Genomic DNA, 13,279 nt, shown 5'->3' with positions numbered 1-13,279 from the left:
TACACACATTTATCACGTAAGATTCCAATACTGTAATTCTCAAATACCTTGTGGCTACCTGTGGTACATATTTCTCCAGTAATATACTCCTTCCCTATTTCATTCCTTGGCCCCCTGACTGTACTACAATGCACATGAAAGCAGCAAGTTTAAAAACTCACCTGCAAAGCACTGTCAATTTTCATGTTTAGCTCTTTGAGCTGATGTTCAGGGATTGCCACACTCTGTGAGCAGAAAAGTTGCTGAACTTCAATTCCTGCCAAACATCCATCACAGCCTCTTTCTCGCAGTCGAGATGTGGCCTGTAAAGTAAAATAAAAATCCAGGGTAAAGAGGTTCAACATTAAACCAGGTCAAGCTTAATTAAATTTTAAAAAAGAGAAAAAAAAAACCCACAGATTTTAAAACATTATAAAAGAGATGAGAAGCAGCACCTGGTGGAAAGGATCAGGAGGAAATGATTTATTTTAACTTATTAAACCTCCACCGCTGCTTTGAAAGTACAAATCTCAAGTAATTTGTATGGCATATAGGTGTTGGCTAGCAACTTAATTCAACATTGTTTGCTGTTACTATTTCAAGCTCCCTCCCAGGACTAAGGATCCTGTTACACAGGCCACATGATGACTCTGGTTACCAGAGGAGGAACTTAAAACTTCAACATAAAGGGTATTACTTGCCACAGAACCAGAATATACATTTAATCATGTGTACAAACACTCCTGTGTACATAAGAAGATATATTTTATAAAACTAAGGATGATTACTGTAGTGCAATTTGAGAAGAGCCACACCAGACTGTAAGACCAGCTCAGCATGGCAAGAGAATAGCTTTACATAGTATGATTTTGAAAAATAAGAAATATGAAAAGCCAAATATCTAACTTTAACTGTAAAATATTAAACTACTGAGCAGGGTGAAACAAATAGAAACCTACTCTCAACTGCATTTAAGGCCTCAGATATGGCTTATTCTTCAGTCTAGGACGAGTCTTACTCTAAAGCAGGATGTCCAAACTGGGGATTTTTGGTACTACAGCCAACGGACAGACATAGTGCTCACCTCATTGACACATACAAAATTACAGCATTTTCCAAGTGAGAATCTTAAAAAGGAAAAATAGTTTTGAGCTACCGATAGAGTATCATCTTAAACTTTATTCTGAAACAGCAGTGTATTCTCCTGCCAAAGAAGCTAATTTTATATGGAAATAACGGATTGCCTTCCACTCCACAAAGTAAAAATTTGGAAATATTTCAGTATTTCAAATCTCCCTTCTATCAAAATGACATGTATATTAGTCTACCTACAATTATAAGAGAAAGAGATTTTATTTATTTACAGAGCACAGATTTTTCTTACACTGCCCTAAAACCCCACACAAGTACTTCAGATTAGCTATTTTAGTCAATCGTAAAAATTGAGAAGTTCCTTCTATTGTTATTCTGGAACTAGGGACAATCTGTATTTTTCTCTTCTCCCCATTTACATTTAATAAAAGATTTGATTAGTGTAATACTTGTACTAAACTCTATTTCGAAATAAAGGTCTTATTAACAGAAATAGCTCAAGTGGGCTGTTAAGGAGGCAGAAAAGAAAGTTAAGGTCCCGGATTCTGCAAACCCAAGTTTAATTTTAACCACATTTTAAACAAACTTGATAGCAATTGTAGGGCATTTCTAGAAATTGTAACACAGTTTTAAGGAACTAAGTATATTAAACATAAAATTAACTGGTTTTATGCAAAAGGAGTAAAGCTATACCAGGATTAGACCTGTTATGATTATCTGTAATACACCTAAAGCACTCTCAAATCCCTCTTTTATTCAGTGAAGTAAATCTATGCTGCGGTAAAAATAACAAATAATCCCTCTGCATTCATAGCTCTAAAGGTAATTTGTTTGCTTGCATATACCTTGCAAATGTTAGCTGATAAATGGAAACCTTGACAAGATTTCCAGCAAAGATGATTAATATGCCTGTGTGGGATCCCGAATTAGACTTCAAAAGCACATGCTCCAAGTTACTTGAATTTAAGGAAACCATGCGCTTAATGTCTGAATCCATTCTGATCTATCAGTCTGCAGACTTAAACAGTGCAACAGAAAGCAGAAAAGCTCATGAAACTATTTTGCTTTGTAAAGTACTTCTTTTTCGGCAGGAAAAGTAAGGATTCCACAGATGGCAAGTGTTTGTGAAAACACAAGTCCAGGGAATGGTACATTTAAAGTAATACGATTAACATTCCAACAATTGATGGATCAAGGAACATCAAACTTAACAGCATGAAGGCAAAAGTGTTAAAAGTTACCATAAAAATTTTAAAGTATAAAACAGAATGCATACTCAAAATTTAGAATTATCTAAATTATTTTTCCATCAAGATTTTACTATGATTTTGAACAACAACTTGTATGTTGGCTTTGGTTTCTGGTTGTTTTCGGTTTTGTTTTTTTAAATTCGCTCTGTCTGGCAAACCACATTTGAACATTGTTAATTCATTACTAGTAACAAAAAGCTGTTTCCACTGTTTGTGCACTCCTTAGGTACAATCACATCACAAAGAAAACTTTACACAGGGCAAAGACAGTATAATCACCATATAGGTAAAACAAGCATCTGAAACTAACTGCACCATGTTCCCACCTTCAAATGTAGCATGTCTTTAAAATCAGAGATTTTCTTCCTTTATTAGGGCATCCAGCCTCAGTTGAGGTTTCACTAAACATTGCTGTCATTTCACTAAATATAATGTCACTACAGCAAGACCTCCATACCTCTGCTGCTCCTCTCCATGATCTTACTGCATCTTCTAGCTCATTTGTGGGGCTTAAGTTTGAGGCTCCAGCCCCACTAACGTTCTTTCTCTCCTGAGCTACAGCTTCAGCAAAGCAAGAGTGTGCCACTGGCTGGACCTTCTGCAAAGCTTGTGACAGGAACTGAAAGTGGACCTGCATCACCGTCAAGAAACATCGCCCAAGTACCTGCGGGAGAAGAAACAAGCCAGTTTCAAGCAAACCGAAGGTGTCACAGAAGTTTCCCTTCTTCCTTTTTGTTCAGTGATTCGGTAAGGAACCAAGTTAAACTCAGTTCTTTTTTTATTAAAAGAACGCTTCAGATCATAAGTAACACATAATATTTAACCTTTTACTTAAAATAAGGTAAACAGTGAGTGACCATTGGTTTCTATGAATTAAGGGCAGATCAGTCTGATTCCACGTCATTTTTACTTCTGCACTCAAGTTATGGTTAATTTGAAGAACGAAAAGCTTGTCAAGTTACTTAGCAATATCAAGCACATGACACAATACAAAAATGGGAGTAGCATATTATCACAAGGACAAAGTCAACAGCAAAACCCACTTGCACATAGACCTAGCTGAATATATGATAAAAACCCCAAAACAAACAAATCTGAATCATTTTAAAATGTTATCATTAAAAAAAAAAATCAGAAAAGCTTAATCCAGCAGTTTATCTTCCAAGCAGAGCAATAACCCGTAATAAGCATCAGAACATTTTGCCACATAATACAGTGGCAACGCAGTGCCATTTTTAGAATATAATAGTGACTGCAGAATGCATGCATAAAGTTGCAGCCCTGTCACTTGCATTGTCTGACATGAACTGCTAACGCTGGCACAAATCTTCTCTTCAGAACATTTCACTGAAATGGGTCATGTAATACTCAGAAAATCTGAGGAAAGGCAGGGAAGCAAAGGGCTGCCAGTCTCTCCCAGTACTCACTGGGCTGAGGACAGCACCAGCGCTGTGCCAGGGAAGGAGCGCCCACCTCCACCAGCCGGAGCCCAGCTCCATGTCCTGGACCTCTGTCACCTGCACATTTCCATCCCCCATTTATCTCCGCTTCTCATATGCATGCTAATGAGAATTATAACCAAAGACAGACACATGCCTCAGTTACTACAAGCAAAACAAAACAGGTCACACAAACTGAGTACTTCTGCGCAGCCAGCACATGTGGAAGAACAGACAGTGCAACCATCCAAAAGGACAACCTGGAGAGCAAAGCAGCATGAACAGGAGCGCTCTGTCTACCTTCAGGGCCACGCTCTCCTAAGCAGACAAAAGCTTACAACAAAGCATAACCAGAACACGGCAGAGAAGCAAGTATTTTCCAAATTACTGTAGAAAGTATTTAAGAGCTATTCAAAGTGTTTTGTTTCTTCTATGGAGATTGTCACACAAAGTGATTTAAAATGTATATTTGACTTTGATTTATTAAAAAAGACTCAACTTTAATTCCATTTTAGGAATAATTCATAAAATACACAGATAATGTACAAAGCCATTATGCCTTGCAGCAAATAAATCATCTGGCTCATTTTCAGCTACATTCTTCTGGAATAAAAATATTCAGACACAATGATCTTACTGGCAAGACTGTGGAGTCACACGAACAGTTATATGCATTAACTATCTACTTCAGAAGAACCAGTGGTGGCAATGCTTTTTTCCATTGCATCCGGACTCCTTTTGACATTCCATTCTGGTTCAATCACTTCCCTTCTTTGTACAAGACATAAAATTAAACATTTTTGGTACTTTGACTGACCTCTGAAAGTGGAGTTTGCCTTATTAAAAAAAAGCAGCCAGCAAATGATAAAATGAATAAGACTCCAACTTTCCTGGCTACAAGATTAGAAAGATTTATAAGAAAATTGCAAGAAAAGGCAACTGGTGATCTGAATACTTCTGTGTATGAAGAATGCAGTTCTCAGGGGAAGAAGAAACTAGGACTCATTAGGAATTTCAAGCCGATTAAGTTTCAAAGAATATTTAAGGTACAGAGGTTGAAGTTTCCCCTGCCTGGGAATAATGCTCAAAATAAACAAATGATTTAGTTTTTAAGTGGCAGCACACAACATTCCTAGTATAATTTACAATGTTAAACAGTAAAGATAAATAATAACATCTGCTTTACTGAACTTCTGTTTTGTTTAAAAAAGTAATCTATTTCAGTCTTCCTCAGAAATGGGTACGGATGGTTTTAACTGCTTAAATAAAATCCAAGTGGTGGAGGATTTTTGCACTGTTAAACACTCAATGCAGATGCCAAGCTCACTTTGCTTTAAAGTTGCCTTCTTGAGGATTTTCTTCCAAAGAGCTGAAACTCTGTCTTAACTGTGGGAAAGCAGTATAGCCACCACCACTTTAACAAATACAGCCAGTGTTGGCCAGCAGTTAAAGTGTGTAAAGCAATATATACTAAATCTCTGTTGTGAAATCTGCAGAACAATATTAGCATATGGATGCGTTTTTTTCACAGTTAGAGACACCACCATCTCTTTTTTGAGTTTATTTTTCCCTGCTTTCCCATGCAGAAGTGTTTGACTCCCCTGCTTTAGACCGTAATAAGAACAAACTAAAGCCTAGAGACTATGAAGTAATCAAAGATGAACTGGAATCATCACAGGTGTCAACTAGTAAGTTTTTCTTGGTAGTGGTGGTGTTTTCTTAAACCATTTTTTAGAATCATTTATATTGCATACACAATGAGGTCTTCAGCTTGCAAACTTTTCGTCCCAAGAAATACAGCTCTAGCACCTTGACTTTCCTAACCTGTTACCCGGTAGGACAACTATCCAGCTCAGCAGCTGAATAACCTTACCTAAAGGAATCTCTCTTCCTCTTTAGGCATGTGGAAGCAATGGGACTTTTGGGGGAGGTCTCACTTCAGACTTCCTTGTCTCAAACAGGTGATGAGTTTAATCAGACTGGTTACATACAAACAGGAGCATCGGGTGGAGGTACAGTGCTAGGTTACTCTGTCCCGTATTATCCTCCTAATGGGGGCACACAATCAACTTTGGAATATTTTGCTGGACAAAGTGCACACATGAAATTGCCAGATTTCATTGCTAAACAGTGATGCCATGCAAATTCCCTGGCAAGCAAATCTTATACAACAGATTCTTTAAAACAGAACACTACCACTAATAAAGTCAGCAAATAACCAGTGTCAGTCTTCCAAACATGATACAAATACGGAACTGCAGGTCAAAGTACCATTTTATGTAGTAGAATTTCTTTCCCTTCCCCCCCCCCCCCCTTTTTTTGTTTTCTTTTTGGCTATTTACCTAAGCAAACAAAACACTCAAAAAACCAAAACACCGCAACACGCTTATTCAGTGGTTTCCTACTACCCCATTTCCCTTAACAGAGTTCTTAATAGCTTTGGTAACAATAAGCCCTGTGTAGAACCTGTCTACCCACTGAAGATACCAGATTAAAATAGCAATATAATGAAGTTAACAATGAGGTATGACTCAAACTGGCGTACCAGATTATGAGATAACACCCTTTCCCACATATTACTGAAAGTGGGCAGAATATTATTCATTTTTACTACATAGCAATGCCCTGCAGTTTGGAAGAGTGATCTCATGACCAAAACACCTCCAAGGGAAGACATGATCCTGCTCATTGAAAAAGAGCTACCTACAAGACAAACTAGATTCCAGCAGAAGTTGCACCTTTACAACTACAGTATTAAGGAGACAGGAGCAACCTAACAGACTCATTTCTGCTAACAGTCAACCTAAAAGCCCAGTAGTGATAATCTGATATTGACAGCTACTAAAATGCTAACTATAATTTAGCAAAGAAGCATTTAAGTGTTAAGCATTTTAAAAATAAAAAGCAGCAATTAACAGGTAATACAAAATATTTCTAAAGACAATGCTAGCAGATCTGAGAGCAGACCATGAGATTATAGACCAAGACAAGAGTACAATGGCATTCCAGCAAGGCATAGCATTTTCTACTGATTTGAAGCAGCTTTTTGCTACTAACAGTTCCTCAACTCAGAAAAGTCTGAAGCCAATCCCTGCAAATCACAGGAAACATAATAATTTTTAAAAATATTTAAACTGGGCTTTATAATATTTGCTAAGGAAAGCCTACATTCTCTATTTACTCAGACATTTTTGTCCCACAAGCTTCTTGTTCAAAAATCTTCAGTTATTTTATACACACACAGGCCAAAAATTATCTCCATTTAATACAAAACAGAGCATCCAAGTAAGTATCCTGTGCCCATTCATGCCTCCCTTTTGTTTAGGAAGGCAACATGTACATCTCTGTCTTTAAGACAATACACAAGCTCCATGTAACTAAAACAAAATTCATTCTTTGTATTTTGCAGTACTGAGGCTGCTGCAAAGCTTCACAAAAGATGAGGAAATTTACAAATTTCTTCTAGTTTTAATTCCCCATGCCCCCCCCAGACTTCCTTTAATGCTTCTATTAACAGAAGTGCAGTTTTACTGCATTCTTCCAGCTTACAAAACTTTTAACAGATCTGGAAAACTTAACATAAAACGCACTCTCATTCCCCCTGATTTCCAAGCTGTTCCTCACCCATACAGGCACAAAACACCTGAGAATTCAGTTTTTTTGAAAGGGGAACGGGAAAGGCAGAAAATAAAAATCAGCATTTGCACTTCTGAAAGTAAGAAACCTTGGGAAACTCCATCTGTCACCAAGACTTTGATCAAGAGAAGTCACCTTCTTACACATCCTGGCAGACAGCTCTGAACTAGCAAGCTCTGTTCTGCTAAAATACAATAAATAAATTAAAACCCTCACCCACTGCTGCTACAGTCCAGGTTGCACAACCTTTTTTAGTCCAAATCCAAGTCAGCATATGTTCATCAGAACTTGAAGTTTTCTTGATATTGCCTTCCCTGGGGGCTAGAGCCTGCTGCACTAGATAAAAACGTGTGGCACCTCAGAAGAACTATAGCTTTCTGCTAATTTTCTACAGCCAAACCCGCTTTGCTTATATTTCTCATTCTTCCTCAAAACATACAGCCTTTGTTGAGAATGACTTAGGAAAAGTACATTTTCCTTAGCTGGGCTCATGCATAGAAAAAGCCTCATTCATGTCCTTCTTATGAATTTGGGGTTCTCTCCTCCCACCCCAACATGAATTACAACTCACCTCCCACTGCCTCTGTTAATACCAGACTTCATCCCTCAAATAAGAGGCTCTGTAGTACCTCTTCATAGGATGCTGCTGAGCTGCCACTCAGACATTTGACCATCTCTCAACTCTCTCTCAGAGTTATAAGTTCTTTCAGTCACCTACTAGAGAAGCTGAAAAATCCAGCTATTACTGTATTTCCCCCCTTGTATTTTCCAAGGAAACAATTACACTGCCTCTCGCACTCTTTTCCCCTCATTTCCCCTGGTCAGTGAACTCTGATGAAGTCAGGCAAGCCCTTTATATTTTTCTGCTTCCATTGTGAGTTTTTTAATCCTGCTGGTAGTTTTACAAAATGTTAACTTTTCTATAGATCACAGGAAAAAAAAAACCCAAACCACACTTTTTTTTTTTTTTTTTTAATTCACATTTCAGCATAAATAGCTCAGTCTTCAAATCACAGAAAAGCAGAGTAGGAGAGGCTCTCAAAAGGTCATCCTACTGTCCCAAGCAAGGAGCAGTTTCACCTGGGTCAGTTTTGCTAGACGCAGGTTACACCTGTTCTGTAAGTTCCTCATGATGGAGGCTCCCTACCCTTTGGAGCAATCCACGTCAGTGCTTCACTAACATTACAAAATATTTCCACAACGTCTAATATGAATCCTTCCTCCTGAAACTTAAGTTCATTACTTCTTGCTCCACCTTACGTGGACATGAAGAACAGAACATGGCCACGTTGTCTGGCAGCTTCTTACATACCTGAACAATTTTCATTTTCCTTCTTTGTCTTCTCTTCTGTAGAACCAGTCTTTTCAATTTGTCCTCTGAAGTCCTATTTCCTGGGTGTCTGATTACTCTTGCTACTTTCCTCTGGTGTCTCTCCAGTTGCTCACTATTTCTCTAAGTGCAACAGCAGTGATGCATGGGTGTACTATTGTGTTTAAGGCCATAATAACCAAAGTGAAGAATGTTGAATGCTTATTTCATGGTTCTTGTAGGTTATAGTCGTGTTAAATACATGGCAACAGCCTCTTTGCACAATAGCAACAACATTGATTTATTATTCAGACCTGCACAACACTGACTCCTACTCCACATACGACTACTGTAAGCCCTAGAACTGTTCTTCAAAACTGCTGCCCGGTGGGCTCCACTTGTGAGGCTGACAATTTCTATTTAAATATTGTAACATTCAGTTTTCCCCTCTGAATTCCATCCCAACTGGAAAAATCGTTTGTTCAATTCAAGATTATTTTTAATTCAGCACATCTTCCAGCACACTTGTATCACATATTTTCAAGTCACCTACAAACTTAAATGTATTCTCTATACTGACCTCTGCCAAGGTACATTTTGACAGTGAGCAACAGATAACTGCTTCATGGGCACAATCATCCAACTAGCTTGCCCATATACTTAAGTCACCTAAACCATATTCCCTGGCTGACTTAAAAATCAACCTGTGAGTCAGCGTCAAATCCTTAAATTTTTCTGGTTCTTAAGCAAAAGCAGAATGCAATACTTATTACACAAAAGTTCCCATAAATCTCGCATACTGACATTTTTTAAAGCTATGTGCAAGATGCAGTTTTATTTAAGAAAAGGTATAAGAAAAGTATGATGATGAGGGGTCAGTTTCCACAAGATATACCTAAATAGAAAACCAAGCAATCCAGCTGTTTTGCCTGCATTCTCTTCACATTTGTTCCTACCATAAAGCTGCCTCGTGAAGATAGAAATGTAGATGCATGTGGAGCTCAGAAAGAAGGGTTAGCTCTATACAGGTAAAGCAGGGACCAAAGCAAGTTTCTCTACCTTTGCTTTAAGCTGGCAGGATGTGCAGCCAACTTATGCAAACAATGCTTTGCTTTTGCTCATGAACTCCACTCAGTGCTGAAGAAGCACTCTCCCCACACAGCGTGTGGCACAGGGTATGAATTAGCACCTAGAATTGCTTGACTAGGTTATAAAAGCAGTATACAGACAGTTGCCAACATTTGGCAAGACAGTTTCAAAGTCCATGAAAAAAAACCTGGAAGACAGGCAGTCCTTCATATGTTTTTGCTTTTTTTAATTAAAAGAAGCCTTTCAGCACAGGTATTATCAAGGTCTTTAATTACATAAACTCACATTGATACCTAAATTAAAAATAAAATTTAAAAAAAATCTATTTCTTCCTACAGCCTTAGCTAAACATAGTGATGTTATTAGATTGCTTCCAAAAATATCAGTCTACAGAAGACATTTGTAATACATAGCTAATCTTACTTCATTCTATACTAAGTATACAACACCGAAAACTGTCAGTCATATTTCTCACTACAATTACGTACTACAAATAGCATTCTACTTAACTACTTCATCCGTAAGTTGTGCATTTACAGAAAGCACATAATGCTTGATAAGCACGTGTGTATAACATTAATCCTTACAAAGTTACCGAAATCTAAATCAAAAATAAGAGAACTCAAAAGTAAGTTTTCCACTCGGGATGGAATTCTGTAGGAAAAACTTTGCAAAGACTGCTGTAAAGAAATATGTCAAAACACGAAGAACTACTTAAAACACCAGGGATTTGTATGTGACTATCACTTAACACTGCCTGGTACATAATTAAGATATTCACTACAGGAGAAATACCTAGAAATATCCAGCCAGACATGATGAGAGTGGGAGATCCTCTCAACTTCAGAACCTCTGAATTCTGACTGTTGGGCAGAATTGGGCATCTGTTGGACACTTGCTGCCAGCATATGGAAATTACAGCAAAGTCATGACAAAGTTTTACAGCACAAATCTCTCGGGCTAGCATGGTATTATCCTTCAAGCACAACAGCTCACAATGACAAAAATGTTCTGAAGAGTGATAAAACATTATTTTACACAAATTTCGATCATCAGTCAACTTATGCAGTTTTACACAAACACTGATGACAATATGCCACTCCCAAGTGTTCAGGTTTCCCCTCAGAATGGATAATACTACGGAAAAACCGTTCAAAACTTTAATTTAGTTGGTTTGGAGGGACAGGGTGTTGGGGCTTTTTTGTTTTTCTTCATCATCATCATCATTATTATTAAACTAAGCATGGTTTCCCCTAAGAAACAGGTTGTTGGATTGCTGGTTATAAGTTTAAATCATATAGAAGATTACCATTTAGAATTACATAGGTAGTACAATTTAATTATAACTCATCTTTCTTATTTCCCGATATCTTCTTATCATGAAGTTCTTACACATAAATACCCACTAAATACCTAATTCAACACAGTTGGAAGTCAGGCACTGCAAATGACTTAATACTTTCAAGAAGAAAAACAACAGAATAGAAGAGTTTATCTTTTTACCAGCGTCCCCCACAAACAGAAAGCAAGGCAGAGAGAACTTGCGATGTAGAAGTCATTTTGAAGAGAAGTCCAATTAAGAAGGAATGATACAAATCCACATGCAAAACAGTATCCCCCAAAGTAACTTACCTCAATGTCTTGTAGGCTGAACTCTTTTTGATCTTTAAAGTTTGCAGCTCCTGCACTCAGTTCCATCAGCATTTTTGCTATTTCTGGTTTTATTGCTGCTGTGAGTCGACTCGCTGCTTCCATGACATGTTCCTGCACGTCTTTCAGTTGCATAGCTGCCTTAGAATAGTGTGAGTTCCTAAATACACTGCTGAAAAGGTCTGTAAGGAAAGTGCTTGTACGGCAAAACACGTTGAGTGCATCCAGATACTTGGAGATTCCCTGCTGGATGTCTGCGATCGGAGTAGTATGGGACACAGGGTGGTTGCAGCTGCCCGCAGCAGCTGAGGAGACCAAAGGGGATGCTGGGGTTGTAGATGCCAGCGGTGCGCTCAGGGTCCTGCCTAGCTCAGGCATTTGATACTGCTGGTGTTGCTGCACTTTTTGCTTGGACCCGCCAAGCAAAAAGCGCCGCTTATAGTCCATTTTGCTTTCTTGTGCACTACAGCAATACATAAGTGAGTGCTTGTCCAAAGATTTCTTGAATTAACAATCACTTGTCAAATTCCTTCCTCAAATATATAGTTATGTACAGTAACAGTGGAGGACTGTGTACATAGGTTTCACAAAAGGCATTTCAAAAAGGCAAGCGTCTGTATAATCTGTATCAGCAGTGAGAAAGGCAGCAGATTTGCTGACTTCGTATTTTAAGTGTTCAGTGCAGCCCTGCTGCAGTTATAAGCTGTACTCAAAAAACAAGCCCAAGTATCTTAATAATGCTCTGTCTCGCTTGGTATTCCACTCTGCACACAGAAAAGCAATGCTGGAGCAGAGAAGTTATCACCTATGATTCCTTCACGAGCATTTTATTGTCACTTGCTGTTAAGTCCACAAAAGTTATTTTTGTCAATGCAAATAATAGTTTTAGAAGCAATACCTTAATACAATTTTCCCATTAGTAATATCAGGAAAAGTGGAGCAAACCACTGATCAACAGCGATTATAAAAGCAGTGCAGAGGCTGCTTCCTTGAAAAAGCGAATCCTTATGTCAGCAGACCAAATATCTTAAATGTCTTGACAGATCCAGTCTGCCAAATTAGTTTATTTGTAGCGTCTCTTCTTAATACTGGAGGGAAAAAAAAAATCTGGACTCTGTTTACAGAAGACTTTGCAAGTATAAGCTATTAAAAATTAGAGTGTTTATTATTGCAAGCCTTCTTCCCCTTTCCTTGTTTGTTGAGGTAGTTGTTTCCGTTGTAACATTAAGCAGTGGTGCTTCCAGATTGCGTTTGCCCTCAATTGTAGACTCGGAACAAAAATGCACAAATGTATTTGTAAGGCCTCTAGGTCATTTCCTGTGAAGGGAAAAAAAAAAAGTTTAAAATTTTATGGAACAATGAGAAGGTTTAAGATTTTAACTCCTGCAGCATCCTGGTATACTTCTCTAGGTGCACATTGTCAACAACATGCAAGACCAAAAGGAAGGGAGAGTTGCACTAACAGCTTAAAAGGCAGTTACAAGTTGGTGTCATCCTTTTCCTAAACTCAACACTGCTGAATATTTTATTAATTCTCCCATCCTAGACTGTCAAACTTAAGACTATAGTTAATCCCCTGTGCAACCCTTATGCAGTGGAAGGCTATTAATGCAGAGCTCAGGGGGAGTTAATCACATTTTCTAACCTCACCCTTTTTAAATAATTTAAGAATTAAGTCAATGAAACCTTTTTTCATGCACCATAATTTATTGCAGAAATCTGAGACTCCCATTCATTTTAATAATTTACTAAATCAACAGATACAGGTCCTTAATTTTTTTTCAGTGCAACAGCAGACAATCTGTCCATATCCTAACTGAGATTAGCTGAAAAAT

General features: G+C 38.0%; 1 protein-coding gene across 5 annotated transcripts in view; it reads right to left on the bottom strand.

The window, feature by feature from the left end:
- The window catches only part of GARRE1 (granule associated Rac and RHOG effector 1), a 62,459-nt gene that overhangs the window by 19,348 nt on the left and 29,832 nt on the right, over positions 1-13,279 (bottom strand). For 4 of the 5 annotated variants that reach the window (XM_069793453.1, XM_069793457.1, XM_069793456.1 and 1 more), the window contains exons 2-5: positions 11,427-12,761; positions 8,709-8,849; positions 2,779-2,985; positions 162-302 (exon numbers count right to left, since the gene is read on the bottom strand). In XM_069793453.1, the coding sequence (XP_069649554.1) occupies positions 162-302; positions 2,779-2,985; positions 8,709-8,849; positions 11,427-11,921 (984 nt within the window). In that variant the 5' untranslated portion in view covers positions 11,922-12,761. The remainder of the gene's footprint in view (positions 1-161; positions 303-2,778; positions 2,986-8,708; positions 8,850-11,426; positions 12,762-13,279) is intronic. The other variant, XM_069793458.1, reaches the window with a different exon arrangement.

Source organism: Haliaeetus albicilla, chromosome 10 (assembly GCF_947461875.1).
Source record: "Haliaeetus albicilla chromosome 10, bHalAlb1.1, whole genome shotgun sequence".
Taxonomy (NCBI): domain Eukaryota; kingdom Metazoa; phylum Chordata; class Aves; order Accipitriformes; family Accipitridae; genus Haliaeetus; species Haliaeetus albicilla.
The sequence above is the reverse complement of the archived record's forward strand: the minus strand, read 5'-3'. Positions and strand labels throughout refer to the sequence as shown.